The sequence below is a fragment of the Fulmarus glacialis genome, unplaced genomic scaffold (genome assembly GCF_000690835.1).
Source record: "Fulmarus glacialis isolate BGI_N327 unplaced genomic scaffold, ASM69083v1 scaffold7806, whole genome shotgun sequence".
Taxonomy (NCBI): Eukaryota; Metazoa; Chordata; class Aves; order Procellariiformes; family Procellariidae; genus Fulmarus; species Fulmarus glacialis.
Window position 1 is genome coordinate 93465 of NW_009217448.1, and position 24918 is coordinate 118382.

Sequence of the window (24918 nt, forward strand, 5' to 3'; positions counted from 1 at the left end):
GCTTTTAGTTGTATCTTTGCAGGACGGGGCAGTCTTTTGCGCAGTATCCTCTCTCGTTTTAGGGGAGCCAAGTTAACAAAGTCAAGCAAGAGCACCTGCAGATGATAATACATCCTTGTTCAGCCTTGTAATTGAGTGCATGTCCTCAACTCATTGAGCAAAAAGGGATGAGCGACCTCATCTCCTCAGAAGACCAGAGGATTTTTCACTCCCCTTGTGAAGCCTGATGCCATGTGATTGACCAGCTGGCTTAAAAGGATTTTTGATTTGTTTTAAGGTTGCATTCAAAGATCCAGTGTAGAGGGTAGGGTGTGAACAGTCCTTGGATCAAGTCTGGCTAATGCAATCTACTTTGTAAAGGCTTGCTATCATTTTCACACACTGCTCTTAAAGATTTAACAAAAATGTGCTACTCTTAGTTCACTGCTTTCTCACATTTCATAGATGGTATAATAAATGTTTGACTCAGGATGTTCAGGATACACATTTTGGCTCTAATGCAAAATGCATCTTTGAAATAACTCAGATTTATAATCTAATTTATTCTAACTTCATGTTAGTTGTCTACAGGAGGAGTAAATGCTAATTCTTAAACATTTAGAGCCAGATTCTGTCACGCTTGTGAGTGAAGACTAGCTTCTCTGAGTTTTCATCTGTCAGTGGACAGATCTCATACTACTGGTTTATTCAATCTAAATAAGAGTGGCAAAATTTAGAATTACGTTTTGTTTAAAACCAGATAGCTAGTTTGATCCCTTATAATCTTTACAATGGCAGTGTGAGAACTCAGTGAAGGAGAAAAAGGATTGTAAATGAATAATTGAGTAATTTAAATTAGTTATAATTCTGCGAGAGGAGAAATGTGAATACTTACATAACATTTCTCATCTCTTTAACCAAGAAGTTGGGCTAAAAATTAAACAAACAAGCAAACAAGCAAACAAACTGACTGCTAAAATAGCAGGCTTTTGTGGCAAAACAGTTCTTTTCCTTTTACAGTGTTCTGTTTACAGTCTTTCTTACAGCACTCCTGGTATTTCAAATTCTAAGAAAAATAAAGAATTGCAGAGGGATGTGTAAAACCTCCCCTAAACCAGAAACTCTTTTAAAAAATCCAGTAGACAAGTGGGTTTGGATTTTGGTTAAAGAACAAGTCATCCTATTTTCATCTGAGATCTTTGTCTTAATGGTCCCCAAACTTTCACCTATTTGTAGAACCAGAATTTGTGTCTTGCAGAAATGTTGATTTGACCTAGTGTCATTTGGCTACTCAAACCCAGGGTAAAAGTTGAGAAAATCCTGGTGTATTCAGGTAGATTGGAATGGCTATGGCCATGTTCTTTGCAGGTAAAGCTAAATGGGAGCTGGTGGTCTCTGTGTTCTGGATCTTTGTTTCAATGGACTCAGTGCATTTCCAGATGATTCTCCTTGTGTATTGCAGTGTCTTTGCATATGAAACCACATAGATAAATGAGAGCATCTGTCTATGATTTATCCTGCTTTGTTCAGTGGAATAAAGAACATAAATTAATCTTTAGGGCTGTGTTGAAGCCATGAGCTTTGTGTTTAGCCGCAATCATCTACCCAAGCTCCAAAAGTGCAAAATAGTGATCAGCTGTACATTGAGACTACTCTGCAAATGCACACAAGGGGCCTGAAATATTTGGTTCCCACAAGTTTTCGCAAACAAGAATAAGTATGGGTAGGAATGTTGCCAGCTTTCTCCAGGCCTTGAGAACCCTCATGCTGATGCGTATCTGAACCTAATGTAAATCAAACCATGTGGCGCCAGATGAGTTTTAATACTGTAATTTAGTCTTAGGTTTTGGTTGCCATCTAGATGCTGGGACTAAGGTTGAGTGTTTATTAATGTTACCTATTCCTTACAATCAGTACTTGGTCCATGAGCAAATATTACGCTTAATTGGAAACATACTTGCATGTGAATATATTCAGCTGAGGACTGATGCATTGTCCATTGAATTTAGTGGGTATTTTTCCATGGATTTCTACTGGGGGAAGACTGGGCCACAAAAATACTCTTTCTTTGGTTTAGGTTTATGAATAGTCTTTATAAGAAGCTAGTAGCAGGAGCAAAGTTGTTCCTGCATTTGTTTGTAGCATTGATTTCTGTGAGAGATGAGTTTATTCGAAATGGTCAAGAGAGGGCAGGCAGGCAAATTCTTGTAAGAAACAGGGCTTCTTAAGGAAGATTAGTGGGAGATGCCCATACTCTGCCCATAAGGGATGAGAAAATAACTTTGTGTACATAAAGGGTATGAGGTTGGCATCTTAAACCGCATTATACCGCATTATACCACCTCACGTACCTCTTCAGAGAAGGAATCTGTCATGCTACAGAAGGTCTAAACGCAGGCTAGAAACCCTGAAAGAATATGAAGCTGTGGAGTTACACCTCTCCTTCATTAGAATGAAATAATTTAAGGAATTTTTTTTGTTTATATTAGCTTCCTTGGAAGCTGCATTTATAGCAGGAACAGACGTGATGGATTCTGGGTGATGAAATTGGTCAGTGACAGGTAAAGAACCTGCTAGTTTACCTTGAAGGTGCATGTTTGCTGGAGTTAGGAATAACAGGGCCACTGCTGTAATGGATCATTTTGCCATCCAGTCACTGTAAACTCTTCCGCAGGGAGAGCATAGCTTGAATAGAAATCATCCCACTTCCCATTGCCTTTCTGAAGTGAACATTTAGGTCATATGTGGAAATACAATTTGGTGTAGTGTAAGTGGAAATCCATTCAACGAAATTTGAAGACTATGAAAACTAGTTGAAAATATAAAAACACATTGCGATCAATTTCCTTGGGGCCTATTAACTTCACTGGTTCAAGGAGGGTTCGTCCTAAGGCAAATCGATAAAATTCTTATCCCCGTGAGATGTGAATTTGTTGGAGGGTTGCATGGGTGTCATTAGGATGACTATTTATCCATCCTAATTATTATGGTTTTGAAATAAACTAGCACAGAACTTGTGTAAACCAATACTTGAAGTGTACAGAAGGGGTGCCTAAATTAGGCTTAATTTACTAGGACAGAGAGGTGATTTGCATAACATTTTAGCTAGGAGAAATTGTCATACAATTTAAGTCTCTTTATACTGAAATTTGGACATGAATATATTCTGTCTGTATATCCTCTCAGAAACATGGGAGAACTGCAATATTAACTGTCTCTAATGTTACACCGCACTCCTCCAGAGCATGCGTATCAATTTTCGGAGTATTTTTGTTCACAGGTTTCTTGTTACCTGCTTTCTATAGAGGACATTGAGCTTCAAGCCCTAATAAAAGATCCCTTTACTGTGGAAACCAGGCTGTCTAAATTGTCCTTTCATGGCCCATTATGGTAATGAGAAAAGGGGGGAGAAGGAACCAACTGAAAACAGCATTTCTTGGAATGGATTCTGTTTGTCATATACACATTGTGGGGTTGAGGAAATTGAAAGGAAATGTTTGTATAGTGGCAGGAAATGTTAAAGTAGCATACAGACGCCTTTGTAATTTTCTGCAGATTTGGCAACTTGTTTCTGCAGAACACACTGAAATTTAGACATAAATACATCAATTCACATTTAAGCAAAAAAAAAAAAATTGTAATCATGAAAATTCCACATGTTGGGAGAATCTGTGATAAGACGCAGCACACCAACTGCCAGATTTTCTGAAACAAGGGACTAAAATATCTCCTGTTACAAGACTAACAAGATGATTATCATAACTTACATAATACGGTGCTCGGTATTTTAGATATGCTACAGACAGACGCACAGTTACACGGTTTGTTCAGGATGACTTTTCCAGAAAAGCCACCTCTTTTCTCCTCCAGGACATCCCCTTAACAGGTTAAGTAATCCATCAGAGATGAATAAATGCAGTCTTTCATAAATGTGGATTTATTTATAATAAATAAATTATAAACATATAATATAACACTTTGTAATAAGTGTTATACCCTACTACTATTGAGGTATTTTTCTGTTCATGTAAATTAACTTGATTCATTGAAATGCAGCCTGTTTCTTTAGGGAGAATTCCTCATTAGCAACAAGAACTGACTTAAGATTTTATACAAAACATGAAACTTATCCATGAAGTTTGTCATTAGCTAGAGTATCTTTTCCATTGACAGAAGATGCAGCTTTTCAGCTGGTTATTTGTAACAGACGATGAAGACATCTTGAACCAGAACAGGAAAAGTATATTTAGTAACTAACATTTAAATTTAAAAGGGAAGAAATGGAATAGCAATATGACATAGGAAGAGCAACACACATTACATTTAAAGCAGGTTCTTAAACTCATTCTCATTCAAAAATTCCTTTTTCAGAGTAAGTAGGTGGTCATTAGGTGGTACAAGGCTCTTGTTGTAAAACTGGGCAAAATATACCTATTTCCTTACATGACTGAAATTTGTGTGTTGAATCCCTAATGCTTATGAACCTGGAATAAAATATACTTTTGGGTAGAAACTGCAGGAAGTTTCTTCAGCCTGAGATGAAGGATCCCAACTGAGCTACAGTGTGGCTGGCTAACATGGTAGTCTGTGGAAAGGATTTTTCAGCCATGTCTAACTACTTTATTGAACCAAGATGCTTGGAAAAGCATCTTTTTTCCAGCAAGACAAAACTGAAGGAACTAAGTGAAAGAATAACAGTGTAAGCATATTCCCTGAAAAGATGGAGCTGGAGTGTCAGTGCTTTTCTCTTCCCAGAAGGAATGTTATTGTAGTAACACATTCCATAGAAAGTTTGATGTATTTTGATGATTAAGGTATTTATCCTACTTTTATTGTGGCATAGATCTTTTTCGGTACTGTTCACTTTATGAACTTCTGGCATCCATCTGCTATGGTTCCAGATCATAGTTGTTGTCAGATTGTTTGGACAAACTGTCAGGAATTTTCTAAGTTAATGGCATTTATCACTGGTTCTCCTGGCAAATGAACGTTTGTTAACCATGACTCTCCTGACATTACAGAGGCAATTATTTGCAGCAGTACAGTAGCTCTGTGATAAGAGCTCTTAGTCATCACAGGCTACAATTTCATCTTGCCAGTACTCCTGTTGTAAATATTGAAAGAAAAGTTTGAAAGGGAATGAATGGTTCCCTCAGAGAGGAAATTACACAGAGGACTAATATTCTGGTTCTGGGAAAAGCAGGCAGGATTATAGGTAAGCACTTTAGAACAGTTTTCATTTACTTTATTTAGGAACAGTCTTCTAGTGGGGAAAGCAAACAATGAAGTAGTAATGGTGGAACAAATGGTCATGCCAAAACTGTACAAAAGCATTGGACTCTGCAGAAATGACGCTTTTGGGCAGTCACTAAGCATATTGCCTGATAGCTCATTAGCCTTTATGTAAGGAAGGGAAATAAAGTATTCTACACTTTTGGTGAATAAAATGAATGAACTGGATTCAGCAGATATGTGATAAGGCTCATTCAACTGACAGACATGATGTCCATCACACTGATTTATATTTTTTCCAATTTGTCAAAAATAATCTACATTTTATCTGACAACTAATTTACAACTAGTAATAAACTCCTCTTCTTGTTACAATTTACCATCTGTAGGAGAAGAGTAAGAAATTAGAGGTTCCAAGAAGGGGAAAGTCCTTCCTGAAAATACCATAGTTTCTTTTATATATAGTTTTTTGTTTTGAAGGCCTTTGCTGATGCTTGTTATTCAAAGGCAGATTTTTTCCTCACTACAGTCCTCCCAGTTACAGGACTTTTACCTTAGCATTGGGTATGAATCCTGTTTTTTTTGTCTATTTTTCATACTTCTGCCGTTAAGAACATTCCTTTTTATCTGTAAACCTTCCTTAGATTACTGTCACTGGCTGTCCTGTTTCCATTCTCACTTGAAAGGTTAAGTTCCACCAGTCTCCTGACTCTTCCTCCTAAAGCCATAAGCCACATCTGCAACCCTCCTTTGACATCTCTTCCATGATACTGCTTCTCTGTACCTCTGAGACTTAAAACCAGACATAAGGGAGAAAAAGGACCAGAACATACCTGACCTAGTGCACGAGACAAATTTCTAGCTTGAGCAGCAGCTTGTAGAAAACCTTGCCTTGGCAAGTCACTCAGGAGAGTAAAGACCATTTATCTAGGTCTGTAACACCTGCTCCTAGATCACCACAATGCAGGTGACTGCACTGGCCCGTGACTCCAGTGGTTTTGGGACAGCAGTGCAATCCTTTGCTGGTTGTTTCCAACAGTGGCAAATAGAGCTGCCCAGAAATTGGGTGGTGTAGCTTATGCTCACAGCTGAAACAGTCCGTATCTGCGCTGGGAATTCTCCATCACACCCTCTCTGTGCTGTTACATTTTATCTATCTGGATGACCCGACTACGTAGTCTCTGTATGCCAATGTATTTTCTAAACAAAGCTGAGAGCGTGAAAATGTATCGCTTCTCTGAGTTTGCGAGAAATAATAGCACCTGCACATCTGCCAGATTATGCTGCTAGTTACAAGGATGTAAAACGAGAGAAGGTCACAGTAGTTAATGGAATGGTCCCAAAGTTTATCTGTATGAATGAGAAAAGAATTTAGTGGAGTTTAAAAAGGACTAATGGTTTCCTCCCTCTCACTGCAGCTGCTTCACCTCATTTGCTCATTTTTGCTTGATTATATACAAAACATAAAAAGTGAACAACTAAGCTAAAAGTGATGTGTTTTCCAGGGTTGTCGTACCTTGTAACTTGATAATCATCATCATCCAGATTCACTGAGGGAAAGATTTATTTTAGCTACCCTAAGAGGATGTTGGTGATGGATTTCTAATTTGTGAAACCATAGCTATTTCTATGAAGGTTTTAACATGCAAATAATTAGCTAGTTCCCTTTTTCAAATGAACCTTTCTGTCCTCACTACACTGATTCTCTAAGTACAGTTTATTATCTAAGCACTGGTGCTCTGAGACCTATTCAATCTCTGATTAAATCAGTGGGTAGACCAAGACAAAAACATACAAAATCAATCAATTTATCTAGCTGTTCTGCTCAAATACCATATGAAACAAAAAAGGGGGGGGGCGGGAAATCAACCAAAGAACTGAAAAAACACTCCTTCTGAGCTTTGTAATTAAGTTAGCAAGTGATATGCTTGGTTTTAAACCTTTTACATGGATTGGAACAAAATACACTGTTTTGGAAACCAGGCCATTTTATAGAGGTAATTGTGTGCCATTTAAAGTATGAAGGTGTTTAACTTCCTGCCACCTTTTCCCCTGCAACAGAAGTCTTATGGATTTTGGTCATCTGCATTTGCAAGAAGCTGGCAAGGAGCAGTAGCATTCTGGACATAACTAGTGACTTTCTGTCAGTTTTTGCCTACAATTTGCAAAGCATTTTCTGAACCCTGTGGATAAGAGTAAATGAGATTAGACTGAAGCTGAAACTCGTTACAAATGCACTAGAAAATCCAGTCAGGATTCAAATTGTTCTTCCCTGGATTGAACTATGAAAAATCAAGTAAATCCTGCTACAGATTCAGAGAATAAGTGTGTCACTAGTCTTTAACTGACTTGAAAGAAGAGCAAATATTATGCACAGACTTTTTTTTTGTAACTTTAAAATGACTTTTCTTTAACTGAAGATAATCTTTTATTGATTGAAATTCTAGTAACTTGAAATAGTCCTGTCAGTAATTTGTGTGTTTGTAGAGTGCTTATTGTTATCAACATTCTTGTTTTTCAAATATTTAATTTTTGTTCACTGGATTAGTTTGAGAATTATGCAGAAGCTGTTTTATTAACCATCTAAATTTCACATGATAGGAGACTGACTTTAAAGTTCCTGGAGAAATAACAGCTTGAGTAAATAGTCTGTCTCATTTATTATCTCTGCAGTGCCGCATATACCAGCTTAGTAGTGATCAAAAATCCTCAGCAGAAGTGGTTTTTTACTGATTGGTGTGAACTGACTGGCATTCTCAGGCCCTGGGGTTTCTGCTCTTTGCTCCCTGGTTCATAGTTTCACGTAAAGGCTAGGAATGTGAAGATATGTAAACTTTTCTCACATCCAGAAGAGATCTGGGACATATTGTTAATGCAGAGATAAAAATGTATTACTTTTTCTTGTGGGTCTTTGGTCTCCAGAGCAAATGATACATCACCAATACCAGAATCACCAGAAAAGAAGGTGGAAGAATTTTCACTGTATTAAGAGGTTGTTCCAAAACTGGAAAGAAAGAGCAGAATATAAACATCTAAATTAATATCTAGATGAATAATTCATACAAGGAATCCTAAGAAGTTAGATTTTTACTGTTCCCTCTGAAAAGAATCAGTAGTTTAGGGTCTCTGGAGTGGGTGAGAATTTTTTTAAGGTGGCAGAGAAAGTATTTGGTTATCCATAGACTATATCGAGTATAGGAAAGGGAGTGTCAAGATACTATTAGGACTATATTATAAAACAGCTGCATGAAAAGGAAACTAAAGTTCCTAACAGTGTACAGCATAAATCAATGTAGCTGGTATTTGAGCTGTAGCAAGGCTCTTCAAATACAATCTTTATGTGCAATTGAAGAAAGATATAAAAACTGTTTGATAAATCTAGTAGGCCCTTTCCGTATAGCTTCTTTAGTGTTTTTTCTTTTCCTTCCAAAAGCATCATCATGTGATCAAGAACTTCAGTCAGCCCTGGAGGAAGCTAAACAGCCCCAGAAAGACAATGTGTTTATTCCCGAGTGTGCTCAGGGCGGCCTCTACAAACCAGTGCAGTGCCATCCTTCCACAGGCTACTGCTGGTGTGTTCTAGTGGATACAGGACGTCCCATCCCTGGTACATCAACAAGGTAAGGGAATACATGTTCAGTGCTCAAAAGTTGTAGTGAGAAGATGCCTTAGTCTGCATGTACTAGCTTGTAGATTTCTATTGCTGGTGGAATTATATCATACAGGTTTCTTCCACTATGAAGATGAAGTGAAATATTTCTAAGAGCCATCAAAAGTTAAGGCCAGATGACCAAAGACTGTTTCACTGCGATGTCACAGGCAGTTTGCTCCCCCAGTCCTCTTTTTCACTTTCTATTTTGTGCTGGGAAGCCAAGGCTTGGAGCAGATAATGAATAAGCCCAGAGGAAACTCCTTAGCCTGAACATAGAAGAACCAAGTAAGATGGCCTATGACAGAAACCACGTCCAACCTCAGAAATGTTCAGTTATTTTTCCAGCAACCTCCTCAAGTATTTCATATGACTGGCTTTGATGGAACAACTGCTTGGGAACCCATGGAGAGGAAATATCATTTTAGTGTGTTATTAATAGAAGCTTGGAGTTCAGTCGTCTCAGCTGAGCCGGATATATGGTAAAGTGTTGTTAACCACATAGAGCAGATGTAGGCGAGGCAAGTATCGGGTTCCAAAAGATGTTATTTAGGCTGGTTATTGAGGTTTGGCCCTTGAAGGAATGCTATAGAAGCTTATATAAAGCTGACAGGCAGTGTGGGTATCTTGATGCAATCATAAATCTTTTCAAGCTTAAGCCAAAATCATTTTTTATCATTTGCATAAGGTCTGTGAAAAAACATTATAAGTCACTTGCTGTAAAGTGTTATATTCTTGGGGAGTTATTTTCACATATTCTTCAAGTGCTGATTTACTGATAGCTGTTTATACCATAGTCTAGACCATGCCAATTACAGTACTAGCTGAAGTGAGCATGGCTTAAAGTTATTGTTGATCTGCTGTTTCTGGCAAGTTGAGATCCATAAACTGCCAAAACAAAATAGTCCAAATTTGGTCCAGAAACTATGGGATCAGTACACATGTTGTGTGAGGACCTAGAGATGTCCTCTAGAGATTCCAGAGACTCCCTTTTTTGCTCTTCCTCTGTTCTCCACCCCTAGGTTTGTTCAGTTTCTTGGTTTTAGTGCTAATACTTCTTTGGATTATAGTTTAAACCATTTTATGGAGCCTTAGTTCCTATTCTCTAATTTGAGTCCAAATCATCTTCTTGGGCTCATCAAGCAATAGGACTTCTGCTGATTTTTTTGTAGTTCTTCTCTATGAGCATTATTTTATTATAGAATTGCAGAATAGTTGAGATTGGCAGGGACCTCTGGAGATTCTCTAGTCCAACCCCTCTACTCAAAGCAAGGTCAGCTAAAGTGGATTGCTCAGGACCATGTCCAGTTGGGCTTTGAATATCTCCAAGTATGGAGAGTCCACAGCCTCTCTGGGCAGCCTGTTCTAGTGTTTGATCACCATCACAGTTGAAAAAAAAAAAGGTTTTTCTTACGTTTAAATGGAATTTCCTGTATTTCATTTTGTGCTCATTGCCTCTTTTCCTGTCACTGGACATCACTGAGAAGAGTCTGACTCCATTTTCTTTATTTCCCCCCCTTTTGAAATTTATAGACATCAATAAGATCATCAATAAGAGCCTTCTCTTCCCCAGGCTGAACAGTCCCAGTTCTCTCACCCTTTCCTTATTATGTCAAATGCTCCAGTCCCTTAATCACATTCATGGACTTTTGCTAGACCCACTTCAGTATGTCCATGTCTCTCTTGTTTGGGGAGCCCAGAGCTGGACCCAGCACTCCAGATATGTCTCACCAGTGTGAAGGAGAGGGGAAGGATCACCTCCCTTGACCTGCTGGCAATACTTTTCCTAATGCAGCCTGGGAGGCTGTTCACCTTCTTTGCTGCAAGGGCATGTTGCTGCCTCATACTCAGCTTAGTGTCCATCAGAAATCCCAGGCCCCTGCTGCAAAGTTGCTTTCCAGCTGGTTGGTCCCCTTCCCATGCTGGTGCTGGGTTAATCTTCCCCAGGTGTGGGAATTTTGCATTTGCCTTTTTTTGAACTTCATGAGATTCCTGCCAGCCCATTTCTCCAGCCTGTTGAAGTCCCTCTGAATGGCAGCACAACCCTCTGGTGTATCAGCCACTCTTCCCGATTTTGTATCATCATCTGCAAACTTGCTAAAGTTGTTCTCTGTCCCAGCATCCTGGTCATTAATGAAGAGGTTAAACAATATTGGCTGTAGTATTGAACTCTGGGGCACTCCACTGATGACTGGCTTCCAGCTGGAATTTTTGCTGCTGATCACAACTCATCAAGACTGGCAGTTCAGCTGGTTTTCAACTCGCCTCACTGTTCGTTTATCTAACCCATACTTCATCGGTTTGTCTATGAGTATGTAATCAGAGACAGTGTCAAAAGCCTTGCTAAAATTAAGATAAACAGTATCTGCTGCTGTCCGTTCATCCGCTGAGCAAATAATCTCATCATAGAAGGCTGCAGGCTTGGCCAACCATGATTTCTTCTTCATAAATCCGTGCTGATTACTCCCAATCACCTTCTTGTCCTTCATGTTTTGAAATAGCTTCTAGGAGGATTTGCTTCATCACCTTCCCAGGAACTGAGGTAAGGCTGATGGGCTTGTTATTTGGCTCCTCCTTGCCCTTCTTGAAGATAGAAGTGAGATTTGCTTTCTTCCAGTCCCGAGGAACCTCCCCCAGTCACCATGACCTTTCAAATATAATTGAGAGTGGCCTCGCAATGCCATGACCCAGCTCCCTCACCACTTGTGGGTGCATCCCATGAAGTCCCATGGTTTTGTGTATGTCCAGTTTGTTCAAAGGATCCCTGACTTGATCCTCCTCCACTAAGGGTGAGTATTGCTTGCTCCAGAATTTACTAGTGGTCTCAGGGACCTGGGATTCCTACAGACTGGTTTTACAAGTAAAGGCGAAGGAGAAGAAGGCATTGAGTACTTCTGCCTTCTCCATGTCCTTGTCACAGGTTCCCCTGTCCCACCCAGCAGCAGGCCCACGTTTTCCCTAGTCTTTTTGCTGCTGATATGTGTGTAAGAAGCCGTTCTTGTTGCCCTTAATGCACCTTACCAGATTTAGCTCCAGGGGGCTTTAGCTTTCCTAACGCCATCCCTGCACACTTGGACAGTGTCTGCATATTCCTCCTTGTATTACCTGACCCTGCTTCCACCTCTTGTATGCTTCCTTTTTATGTCTGAATTTTGTTAGGTGCTCCTTGTTCATCCGTGCAGGCTTCCGGCCACATCCTCCACATCGGGATGAACCATTCATGAAACTGGAGGTGGTGATCCTTGAAAATCAACCAGCTCGCTTTCCTATCCATATTTATAGTGTGCATGCAGTGCATGAGATTTTGGCTTCTACTGTCACACCAGCTGGAATTCTAGGTCTTCCCAACATCTTGATGAATCACCTATGGATCTAGAATCAGTCTCCATCTTCTTTTTTTTTTCTTTGGTCTGCTGTAGTCTTGTGTTCTGCAACTACGCAGTAACTCAGCTTAGGAGAAGAGGTGGCAGAGAGTTCTTTCACTGGGCTGCCTGTCTCCAAAGTTGGAAGGCTGGCAAGTTGGCTTCAATCTCACATATATGATTTAGACACAAATCTTCCTTTTGCTCGATGAGCGCTCTGCCTGATGACTAATACTCAAAAGATCAACTGCTGTGGTCTTGACCATTTTTAATTTGTTCAGCTTTGCTGAACTTATGGGGAGTCCTCAATGAACTCCGAGGAAATGATATTTTGTAATATCCCCAGAGAGGACATTTCTGAGCACAGATGGGTAAGTAGAGTACTCAATTTTAGGAGTTTCATACTAAATAAAGAATGACTGGTGTATTTAGGAATCTACAGTCCTGGTAAACAAGCAGGTGGGGTTACTGTCTGGAGTTTAAGAGGAGTGTCTAGACCTCATTTCTGGGAAAGATTTAGGTGGGTCGGAATCCCATTAATTATTTCTTCATTTTAATTTTTTTTTTTAGTCTGTATTGATAAAATTGAACTTTTTTCCCCCCAGCTAGGGGAAGTAATAGGGGATCAGAATATGATAAGTAATATGCAGTTGTCATTTTTTAATTCTTTCTTATAGAATGGAAAGGGTGAACATGTAAATCTTTCCTAGTTTAAAGAACCAGGGGCTCATGCAAAATGGTATATGCTATCTTCCAGCTTTCCGCTGCAAAATACAAATTAGAAGAGTAGCTGTTAAAACTCTACTGCAGGAACCTATAGCATTAGTGCTCCTGGTAGCAAGGTGGATGCATTGCATCCTGGAATCTCTTCTGCGAATCTGGATCGAATCACTAGGGGACAACAGTGAAAGGATAGACAGATCTGGGAAGCTGTTGCCAGAACAGCTTAGCATTTTGCATGTTGTTTGTTTTGAATACATTCATGAGGATCAAATTTGTCATATCATCAGGCTCTGAATACCACAATAAATAGTAGTCCTATTAAATTAGACCACCAAAATGAAGGGAAGCTATTAATACTCGACCTTCTAATGTCCTGTCATCTGAAGCAAAGATAAATCATTTGTCAGTGAAGGTATTCCAGAAAAAACCATGTAATTCTAGAGTTAAAATAAAGATATGTGAATGAAGCACCACTCTAGGACATTTAAGACAGTAAAACTCAGAAGAAATAGGCAAAGTTGTGGTATAAAGCTGGCTTTTATGAAAGCCTAGAGGAAACATCCATTTGACGAAAGGTAATGCATTTAAAGGGTACAAAACCATTCCCTTGAAAGTCTGTCAATATGGTCCTTACGAGCTGGCTCCCAATGCCTCCTGGACAACATAGCGTGACTCTCAGCCTTTTAGCTCAGCAGGGCCATAAGTCTGTGTTCTCAGATGCAACTTTTTAGCAACTAGGATCATGGGCAAAGTAATGCCCAATCCACTTGCATGAGAGTCTCTAAACTTAAAAAAGAACATAAATCAGCTGTTTCATGAGGCTGCCCACGCTGTAGAATTCCTGTGAAACTCTCCAGCCTCCACTGCTTTGTACACCTCAGTAAATCTCGGTGCTTCCCAGCAGACTGCTCAGAGGTATAAAGCAGCCTTCATAAGCTCTTGATGACTTTAGATACATATTCACTGCTAGGGATTCTTTCCCTTTTAAAATTCAAAAGAGTAACTTGGGATGTCTTTTGACTACATTATTTTTAACCTGACAGTGCTCCATTCTGACATGCTATCCCTTTCCCACTCTTACCCCATGAAAACTGAGGCAAGTGTGTTTTTCTTATCAGTTCTTAGCGCGGCTGTGCCTGTGTGGTAAACTTCCAATGATTCATTTAATCTTTCTTCAGTTGCTTTAAAGAGTTAAACATGGACTTTTCACATTATAGCATTTTAACACCTATTGGGCTTTAATAGATTTAGTTTGTACATGATGAACTACACTTGTATATAACAAAAATATAAGCCAAAAAGGTAGAAGAGTAGATGCAAAAAAAGAAAGTGTAGACACAGAGCAGTAACAATAATGGAAGAGGATGAGGGGGATGCAGAGTTGGGTATCAGATTAATCGGGAACCAGGCTGGTTGCCAGATACTGCATTAGTGAGTATTGCTCACTTTTTTCTTGGCTGATTGAAGTGGTCATCCTTCAGGTATCTGAATCCAGCCCATGCATTCAAAGCAGCTTCTATTCCTGCCATACTTTAGGGGAAAAAAGTGCCTGTAGCTCTCCCACGTCCATGAAACAACACTATATCTTCTTGCAGCAGCCAAAATTTGATGGGCCACTGGGCAGTTTCATTAGATGATGTGGAAATAAATTAAGCACTCAAAGGAAAAAAAGATTTTTTTTTTTTTTTTTAATTCTGCCTGGTAATTAAGGTCAGAATACTTAGGTATTTTTCTTAGGGGCAGTCTGGCCTGGACCCAGGACATAGCCATCGTTTAATGCTTTTAGAAATAATATTTTGTTCCAAAACTTTGGATTAGTATATTTTAATTAGACATTTTAGTGTGCTATTCAGTAAATGTAATTTTGTGGAACTCTAGAATAGGAGAATTTCAAAGAAATATGAGCAGTTATATAAATAATGAAAGAACCTAGATTCAGTGAACAGGTATGTATGTGCAAATGCATGTATGTGGACACGAGTCAAATTACTAAGTGTTTTTAACTGAGAATTGAAACTTTCTCTGAAATGCTACACACTAAATTCTGCAGCTTCAAGCTACTTTAGGAGAATGAGAAAGTAAAATTTCTCAGAAAGAGATTCTGTCAAGCTGAGTAAAAAGCCACCATGCATCGATAGTGGGATTGTAAGAAAAATGAACAGATTCAGCAGCAGATGCTCCCATATCTCCTAGTCTTGCATAAAAGATATTGCTAGAAGTGTTGCATAAGTCAATGTTTGTTGGAAGTACAAATAGCACAGAGTTTCTTCTTACCAGCTGGACTAACAAAGTGGCTTTAAGTAAACTCAGAAAGCATAGAGGAACCAGAATCTTCCAGTAGCAGGTGGAGATTCAGGCTTTTTCCCAATCCATTTCAAGCTGTTCCAGCCCAATTCCCTTCCTTCTGGAAACCCTATCAGTTCTTTGCTCTTGTTCAAAATGTTAGCTGTTCATGGTTAGCCCTTCTTATGTAAACTAACATTTTTTTTGGAGAGGATACAGTAGCACAGAGCTACAGTAGTAACTAACTACAGTTCCTGCCTTGCTGTGATTTTGAAATTGCTTCTCTGGTGTTTCCCAACATGAATACTGTGTCAGATGTCAGAATCTGTCATATTGTTTATGGCTTTTTGATTTGGTAGGTGGGAGGAGAGTCTGACTTTGGTTTTGGTTTTGTGGTTTTTTTGGTGTTTTTTCAAAATTATTTTTTTATTATGAATTACTTTATAGCAATTCCCCACAGTTTTCTCCTTCCTCAGTTTTCCTTCCTGTAGAATGGGCTTTGGAATAGATATTAATTTTTTAGTTTGGTATCATCCCCAGGAGAATAAAGATGTGCTGGCTTCTTTGAGGTAAGTGGAAAATAGGCAGATGAATTTGCATTGCCCGTTCTGAATGAAAAACAAACTTATTCCCTGAATAAAAGAAGGTGCAAGTTTAATTTGGACTACAAAATTGGAAATAAATTAGTTCTAAATCAAATTAACCTTGGCTGTTTTATTCTCTCCCTGTTCATTCTTTAGGTATGAACAACCTAAGTGTGATAACGGTGCCAGAGCTCACCCAACCAAAACAAAGGATTTGTACAAAGGACGCCAACTTCAAGGTCAGTGAAATAGATAAATTTGGTTTCATGCATTCCAATGCTTTGTTTATTCACTGCAATAAGTTAGAAAGCCATTTCTTATCCTATATCAAAACAATGTATCTTTTAGGTATCGCTATATTGATTTGCCACTGACTGAAGTCTTTGACTTTGGAACAATGTATGTAAATATGTGTCCTGGGATGTTGTCAGAGAAAATAAGGCTCATTTTTTGCAGTAGTTTAAAGGCAGTCACATTTACTTACTGGAATTATTCTTTGCTGTTGTCATACCAGATAAGTCAGCAAATATGTCTGGAATAACTTGGCTCGTACCTCATAATCCTTGTTCTAGCAAAATCCATGGGAAATTGGCCTCTATCTTCAAATAAGTCTAAAAGATGTATCAATTACTTACTTTTTTTCCAAGAGTAACCTTGTCAGTTTACCTCAGAATAATATTATTTTATTCTTCTCTCTTGTAGGAACAAACCTTGGTGTTTATTAGATTTTTCATTTTTTCACACTTTTTATAAGCGTGTGAGAGATCTTATCTCTGGATAGTTGAGCTACACAGAAGTCAGTAGACTTGCTTCATTTTTGAAATGGCCTTTTAATATGTTTGAATAACTTGAGGTGTAGCAGGTTTAGTGATATTGCACGTTATGAGGGAATTACGAATCACTGTCAGCTATTGTAAAGAACCAGAAACAAGCAAATAATATGGGCAGATTTTTCTGGGTCATGAAAAATATTTCAGTTTAGCCAGCCAGCGAAACATCTAGACAATAATTCTGAACTAAACATGCCCATCAGTGTTGAAATGCATATTTAATGAAGCACACATTAATACTCTCTGTCATGAAACAAATTTAATTACAAGGTATAATAAAAGAAAGAAGTCAGAAATATGAATGATATGTCATTATACCATATATAATTACATGTTGTGTTCTACACAGAAAGAAGTCAATCATAGGATTAACTGTAAACCATCGAATTACTGTGGCTGTAAAAATGGCATATCTAGCTAGGTATGATTGGACAGACAGACAGGAACAGGACAGACAAGGCAGACAAGGAAACATTCATGCCATTTTAGATAGCCCTATTATTTTTTTCTGGATTTTATCTAGAACCACGGGTACAATTCTGGTCATCTGTGTTCAGGAAAATGGATACACAGGAGAAGTGAGCTAGCACTAACGTATCAGGGAAAGCAGCTACTTTCCAAGAGAAGGCAGCTAGCATTTGCTTCATTTAGACAAACAAGACGAGGTCCAGAGGTGATATTGTTCCTCTGAGACCATGAGGAAGAGAAACTGTTTTCTTCCATGACGATTTTTGGCACAAGAGAAATAGATGTGAACTACCCTGAATGAATTTCACCTGGGAGCTGTAAAGTGGTTTCCAACTACTAAAGCAGTGAGGCAACAGCCTTCTAAAGAACTAGTAATGGGGCAGAAAATCTGGTTAGTTTTTTAGGTAGATCTTCATTACTTTATGAATGAGACAGTGGGAGGCAAGGTCGAATGAGTGAGGTACTCTGCATTTATATGGCTTATCACTTAAGATACTGAACATGTGTATATACTAAGAGATGAAAAGCTGATTTGCACTAAAAATTCACCTTGGAGCATGAATTTCACAGCTCTTGCCAAATTGTCTCCATTTCTCTTCCTTCACAAAAAAGGAAGGGAGCATGCCTGACTTGCAGTTTTGCTGTTTAGCTGCTTAGAGAGTTCGGAAAGAACCATGTGTGCCACAGAAATCCTCAGATATGTGAAACTTAGTTGCCAATACACCTCTGTTGACAGTCAGATTGATGATGTTTATCCATCATTTCGTCAGTGAGTACTTGCTTACCAAAATTACTTATTGCTGTTGTAACTTCAGGGAAGTTAGCAGGTATTTCAGGGATAAAATGGGATATTTTGGACCTTATTGCCACCTTTCAATACTCAAAGGGGGTTTATAAAAAAGACGAGGACAGACTTTTTAGCAGGGCCTGTTGTGACAGGACAAGGGAGAATGGTTGTAAACTGAAAGAGGGTAGATTCAGACTAGATATAAGGAAGAAATTTTTTATGATGAGGGTGGTGAAACACTGGAACAGGTTGCCCAGAGAGGCGGGAGATACCCCGTCCCTGGAAACATTCAAGGTCAGGTTGGACGGGGCTCTGAGCAACCTGATCTAGCTGAAGATGTCCCTTCCTGTGGCAGGGGGGGTTGGACTAGATGACCTTTAAAGGTCCCTTCCAATCCTTACTCCATGAAAACCAATGGAAAGTTGGCCATCTTGAACAATTTATTTCAAGGAGCACTTGCATAGTTACAGAGTTAGATAATTACTTGATTTAGTGTGTGTTTTTTCTGACTGAAAAGAACTTGCACTCAGAAGAGAGTATAATAGAGTGGAAGCTGAAGAAGCAAGTTTTGCACTAAAAGATATCACTTGCTGGTCATTCCTACCTTATGCTAAAAATTTTGAAGAAGCATTTGCTAGCTGGAACCTTAGAGAGGGGATGGGCAGGTGAAGGGTTTTATGCTTTCACACATCTATTTCTTACCCAAAATGGTAGTGCTTTTATACAGGTACAGTAATAAAGATTTATCCAAAGTCAAGGTACTTTTCCAGTGAAACAATTAACAAGAGTTTTCCATGCTGTAAACTCCTACCTGATAAACTCATTTACATTAAGTTAGGCAATGGTGTTTTGATTTTCTTTTTCTACTTCATAGTATTTTGCATCATGTAAGCTTTAGTCCAACAAATGACTACAGCAATGTGAGCTCATAATTATCATAAATTATTATGTATGACATGGATTTGCTCTCCCATATCTTATGTTGCTTAATCTTTGACTTCCAAATGATTTATATTATTTTAAAATAAGGCAAATACCAAAATTTCCTAACATTTCCTAAATACTTGTGGGTTAGCTAGAAATACTCTGCAGCAGCATGGATTAAGTACATGCCTATAGAATTAACAAGGGGAAGAGGTTACTTCACAGTTGCAGTTGTGTTAAGGTGTTTATTTTTCTTTCTCTCTCTTAAGGCTTTCTCTTTTCTCTCTCTCAACTAGTCTATTAAATGCCCAAGTCCTCAACTGGCAAATTTCTCTCTTATCGTACAACCGCTACATTAAGTAAAAATGAATTGAGTTTACTTTAGATATTTTTTTGGAAAAAGGAGGTTGAAAGAGGATCTTGCACAGGTGTGGCTAGTTGTTAACAAGTAACACGTAAAATTGCACAAATGGCTAATACGAATCAACTTTTCAGTAGAAATGAACCACTGTTACTGAAAGTTTCTCTATTGTAAGCAGTGTTGCAAAGGCACTTGCATTTGTGTTGTCTAAATTTAAATACAGCGTCTGATTGCTCAGTGGTGCCAGGACTGAATAAAAAATGTAGGTTAATTGTGTACTTACTTTCGAGGAATAATACATTTTTGAAAGAATGGGTTTGCTTGATTTGCAGCTTATACCCACAAAAACACAGTAGTCCTGGGTGAAACCACTGTGACTGCCTGCCGTGTAAAACCAGGAAGATTTTAAAACAATTACTTTACTACTATGAATGATCTTAAATAGGATAAAATCCACTTGTACATCCTGAGGTGGATTAAATTGGCGTAGTTCTGCAGCTACGTTGATTTATACCACCTGAAAATTTGAACCCATTACATGTTAAGCCAAATATTTTTAGCAATAATTTGCAAATAAATCAAGATTCAGTTTTTGGCAAACACTGATACCTTGTTAAGGCAAAATTATAGAAGGTAAGGGCCCCTTGGAGTCTATGGCAAAATTCCACTGATTTAAACCAAGCTGAGAATATATCTTCACATCCTAAGGGTAACTTAATACAAAGCATCTGAAATTGAAGGCTAATCTAATGTTTGTAAGAACGATCCAAGCCACCTGTATCTGTTAGATTGGGCTGGAAGTTATATAATAATAATTCTTCCCATTAGATTTCTAGCCCTTTTTTTAAAGCTAAAGCATTTTTCTGAGGTTAGTTGTGGTTTTGATCCTTCTCAGAAACTAGTTATTCCAAGATGATGAAAATGAACCCAAAAAGGAGTCTAGAGAATGTCACATACTGGGGAAACAGGGTTTTTTACTTTTCTCACGGTCAGAGTTTTCAAACATTAGTTTTTTGACTTTTTGTTCTCCTCTGTATTATACAGTAAAATGGAAGGCCTGTGATGAACCGGCATACTCTGTAGAGAGTCTTGAATGGTTTATTTCAGACTTTTGGATAACTCGTGTGTTAAACAGAAATTCAGTTTTCTACACAAATTGATCAATAGCATTTAAAAGGGTATAGCATGAAGGCTAGTTAAGCTAAACCTATAGTATGATGGAGTGAGGTGTAGATGCCCCTATGTTTTCCTAAAATCATGAGGAGTAATAGGTCAAACTCAGCCAAGCTGAAGAAATATCAATTCCTGCAACTGTATTTTTTCAGGCTGGGTCTATGGGTGAAGGTATTTTCAAGCATTATCTGTATTCACTAGTTTTTAATAATCAGTAAAATATTTTTCAGCACGCACCCTTAATAGTTGTATATTTATTTATAAATTATATAGATGTACTACTGTACTAATATATTAAGTACATTGTAAAACATACCCAAGTATAGAAATTAAAAAAGGATGAAATAAAGATGAAATAAACACAATTTTAATTTTTTAGTTTTATTTATTAATAGTACAAAAATTATTTTCTTCCTGCACTCCAATTGATTGTCCTGTGGCCCCCCTAGGGTACATGCACCCCACTTTGGAGACCAGTGCCTTAGACAGTGGACAAGCTATCTGTTCATAAAGCTAGTCTTGCCTCTGCTTTAAGCAACCTGGAAGAAAGGGACTTGGGTATGTAAGAGAGCAAGATGTGATAGCATATTGAGACAGTGCCAGACCACTCAGCTAATTTGCCTCAAGGGCAAATCTTTTTCTTATTTAAAAAAGTATGCACTGCATGCAAGAAGGCTCTGCTTTAGGCTCTGCTTTGTGTGAGGGCTGGATAAACTTTTGATAATCCTTTATATAGTTCAAGATTTTTGTATTCTTACTTAACCTGGGAATTTGTCTGTTTTTCCTGCAATATAATTTTCATTACCAAGACCTGAAATTTGAAAAGTAAGTAGAAAAATTTGAAAAGTATTATGAGTAATGTGATTTTGCTCACACAACATTCTTTAATTAGAAGTACCCATATCTTTTGTGCAGGAATAAAAAAAAAAAATAGAAATCCAAATGAGTAAAAGGCACACAAGCTTGAGAGAGGGACATAATGTCAAGCTGGATTTTCAGACTTTCCTGGGTTTCTATGGTTTTGTGGCTTTAAGTCAGACCATTAATTTTGTTTACATTTCATTTTGGTTTAAGTTTCTCCTTTTCTTTAACACAGTATGTTTTTTGAAGTTCCTATGTTGTTTTGAAGTTGTGATACTTCCTCTCATACAAAAGGATAATTTGGGAGGGGAAACTGTAGTTTAGAAATGACAGTGCCTTAAAAATGGTAACAATAATACAATCTACTGACTTCGGTGAATGTGCAGATTCAGTAAGTCTGTCTACTAAAAGTCCTGAAAGTCTCCCTTTTCAATTTTCTCAAAATAGCATAGCTCTTCACTGCTGAATATTTCCTTTTCCTGAGACGCTGATCTCAGTTAACCTAGCTGGAATCCAGTAGAATGCATCAATTGCATTGAAGTTACTGTAGATTTGTACTGGTGAAATAAGATGAGCATTTCACTCTTATTTTTGTCCTTCCTGGCAATCCCACAGCTCTCTGAAAAGCCTCACTTCAGATGCTTCTCGTTACAATTTTTGATCCCAGAGCGTTTCTCCAAAAAGATGAGATTTTGGGGTTTTGATAGCACCAAATTAATAAGCATCTGAAGGTTTCCATTTTTAATGTCTAGGGTTTATTCAGTGACACAAGAAGGATCCAAATTAGAAAAATTGGCATCTTTGCTCAACCTCTATGAGGCAGATTTCAAATTCTCAGTTTGGACAAGAGTATAGACCACTGTCCCCTCCTCCCTGCAATCCAAAACCAAAATCCAATTGGTTTCCATCCGGGGCCTAAGCTCTGCTGATCGCTGTGTTGGTACTGTGATGGTCTACAGTTTAAGTCAAGCTAAGAATGTTAAAATATTACTTAACTGAAATGTCTTGATGCATGTCCCTTGTATAGTCAATCAACTTACTTAATAACAAAAAAATTCCCTTAAAACTCTTCCTTAAATATGGTTGTGTTGAACTACAGGTTGTTTTCTGATTTCACAGACTACTAGTGACTTTGTTCTCAGCTATTGTTTTGTCCCATGGATCTTCATAAGCTTAGTTTAACCTTGGCATTCAAGCAGTTAATATTTTCTCCTGAAAATCATGCATGAGAGCTGTTCAACTCAGTTGTTTAACTCACATATGTGTTACTTAAGAGAAACAAAAGTATTCTAACTGCCCAATTTTCTTGCTATTGTAATGGCTTTATTTGCCGTGTTTCTGATGGGATAATCCAGCACTGACCCTGAACAGTTTATATTTTGTGGAGCAAAAATCATGATTTAAGTTATGGGCGAATTATGTGTGGATAAGTACAGTTTGCTTTTGGTTGTTGGCAGCGCATCTTCTTTTTCCAAAGTTAAAGAGAAATAATCGGAAACGCTCAAACCACAATGATGCAAGACCCACAGCCAAACAGCCATCATATAAAGTGTCTTACTTCAAAGGCATCTTTAAAAAAAAGAAGGTGATAGAGGCTTAGCTGCTTTTCCTTTTGAGGTATGTTCCATTATACTTTTACAGTTGCTCTGCTTTTGAGCATGAGCACATCAGATTTCATAAGGTACCATGAAATGTACCTTAAAGTGCTGAGGTACCACCACTGGTCTACCTCATCTTGCTTACTGTAGTTTCACACAGTTCTTCATTTCCTCTGTGTAGACTGTTACTGGCACCGAGTAGGAAATAATCTTACCTTTCTACGCATTCTTAAACGTTTGAATGACTGAAACTTTGCTTGTTTTTAAAGGTATCAGTTAAGTAATTGAGTATTTCTGATCATAATGGAGATTATATACACATGCCTGCCTTCCCATGAGCTTCAAATTGTTAGGTCATTGGCATGTAACTTTCTCCACTGAGCTGTGATTTAAAAGGATTATATTTTTATGATGTAATCAGCTTTTCGGCTGCATGAGCTAATATTTAAAATATCCCTTTCTGCTATTGAATCTTAAAGCTCTGAGTTGTCAAACAACCGTCTGAAGTTGCTGGCTGTTTTGAATGAGCCTGTAGCTATTGTCCTGAGCCCTATAGTGCTTTATTTACCAAGATATACTCGGCAAATATGTAGAGCAGACATGCCTAGTTAAGTGTTTGAACTACGACCAGGAAATGTTGGTGCAAAACCGGTGTGAACCTTCACGGCAGTGATGGCAGAGCCGAATAGCTGCCTGGCAAGGCTGAAGGAGGGGGCCTGCCTGGAGCCTGGCAGGGCCTGCAGGGAGGGTGGGAGAGGCGAGGCTCCACAGCGAGGCGCAGAGGGGTGCTGGAGGGCCAGGCTTGCTCCTTCTTAGCCCCGTAGCGCGGGGGAGGCAGGGGAAGGGCTGCTTCCCCTTCCGAAACAGTGGCTATCTCCTCTCATGTATGGGGCTGCAGGAGGAAGCCTGCCTTTCCAGCCCTCTGCTGTCCTAAGCAGCTGGATGCCTTCCCAATACTGTAGGCCTCATATAGGTTAGTGACAGCTCAGTGAAGGGCTCTTTCCACACGTTACGTCCACTAAAATTATCCTGTGCTGGCAGCCCGAGACAGCGGCGGTGGGGGGTGCTGAGGGGGCGAAGGTGTGGTTGTCAAAGAGGAGATCTGCATGTCCGCAGTGCAGTAAGGTTAATGCACCGCCAGCGCGCTTGGTGGATGGGAAGAGGGGTGCACGCAGCACACAGGCTGGTGTCGCAAGCACTGGCTCAGTCAGAGGGCCCACACGGTAACACAAAGCTTGTTTGAGCACTGAGTAGTGGTGGCCTGAGAAGACGTTGGGCTAAGGCAGTACTTCTCACGACTAGGTAGGTCTGCGGGTCAAACCTCCGTACAAAGAGGGAGGTCTGCAGCAGTAGGTCCTGAGGCTGCTACCATGGCTTCAGAGCAGCTGAACCTCCAAAGAGGACTCTGTCTCTTTAACATACAACAGTTTGCTTGGGCTTTTGGATTTAGTAGCTTCAATATTATTACCCTATGGTCTGGCTATATGATTATATTGTAGTCTCCCAGAGGGCAGTTTTGCTCCAGAGGAAGGAAGGCCTGCAAGTTATTTTTCAAGGCTCTGCAAATCACATTTATTTCCTGCACGCCCTCTTCTGTCCATCTCCCCATCCTGTCTTTAATTACTAATGGTCTGGCCACAGTTCTTCATATTGCTTTATTTTTGCCTCAACTTGTAGTCATTTCTTAACAAAACAGTATCTTCCCCCCAACCTAAAGCAGAAATATTAATATCCAAAACAAAAAAAAAAAATGCTCAAGAACATAACTTAAGAGCTGCTGTAACTTCCAGTTATGTCTGAATTTGTCTAAAAAAAAATACAGTGAAAGCATTTGAGCTACTAGTAAAGCACCAGTGAAAGACACAGCTGTGTCACAGCTAGCAAAAGAGAAAAGCTGGCTAATTAAAGGTGATGCTACTGGCTCAGCAATAGCATTTCATTCATTGCACTATTTAATATTAACCTATAATTTTATGTTTATTTTAAAAGGCTATATTAGGACTAATAAACACTGACTTCATTTGCTTCTCAGCATTAAAAAAAATGCTGGAGGCTCTGCCAAGGTATATAAACTCTGTTTCTCACCTCACTTGTTGCTGTCCCC

The 24918-nt window shown here is 38.8% G+C and overlaps 1 protein-coding gene across 1 annotated transcript in view; it reads left to right on the forward strand.

The window, feature by feature from the left end:
- The window catches only part of SMOC2 (SPARC related modular calcium binding 2), a gene marked incomplete at its 5' end in the record, with an annotated part of 101707 nt that overhangs the window by 48340 nt on the left and 28449 nt on the right, over nucleotides 1-24918 (forward strand). Inside the window, 2 exons of the mRNA XM_009579672.1 lie at nucleotides 8645-8831; nucleotides 15969-16051. Coding sequence (XP_009577967.1) covers nucleotides 8645-8831; nucleotides 15969-16051 — 270 coding nt within the window. The remainder of the gene's footprint in view (nucleotides 1-8644; nucleotides 8832-15968; nucleotides 16052-24918) is intronic.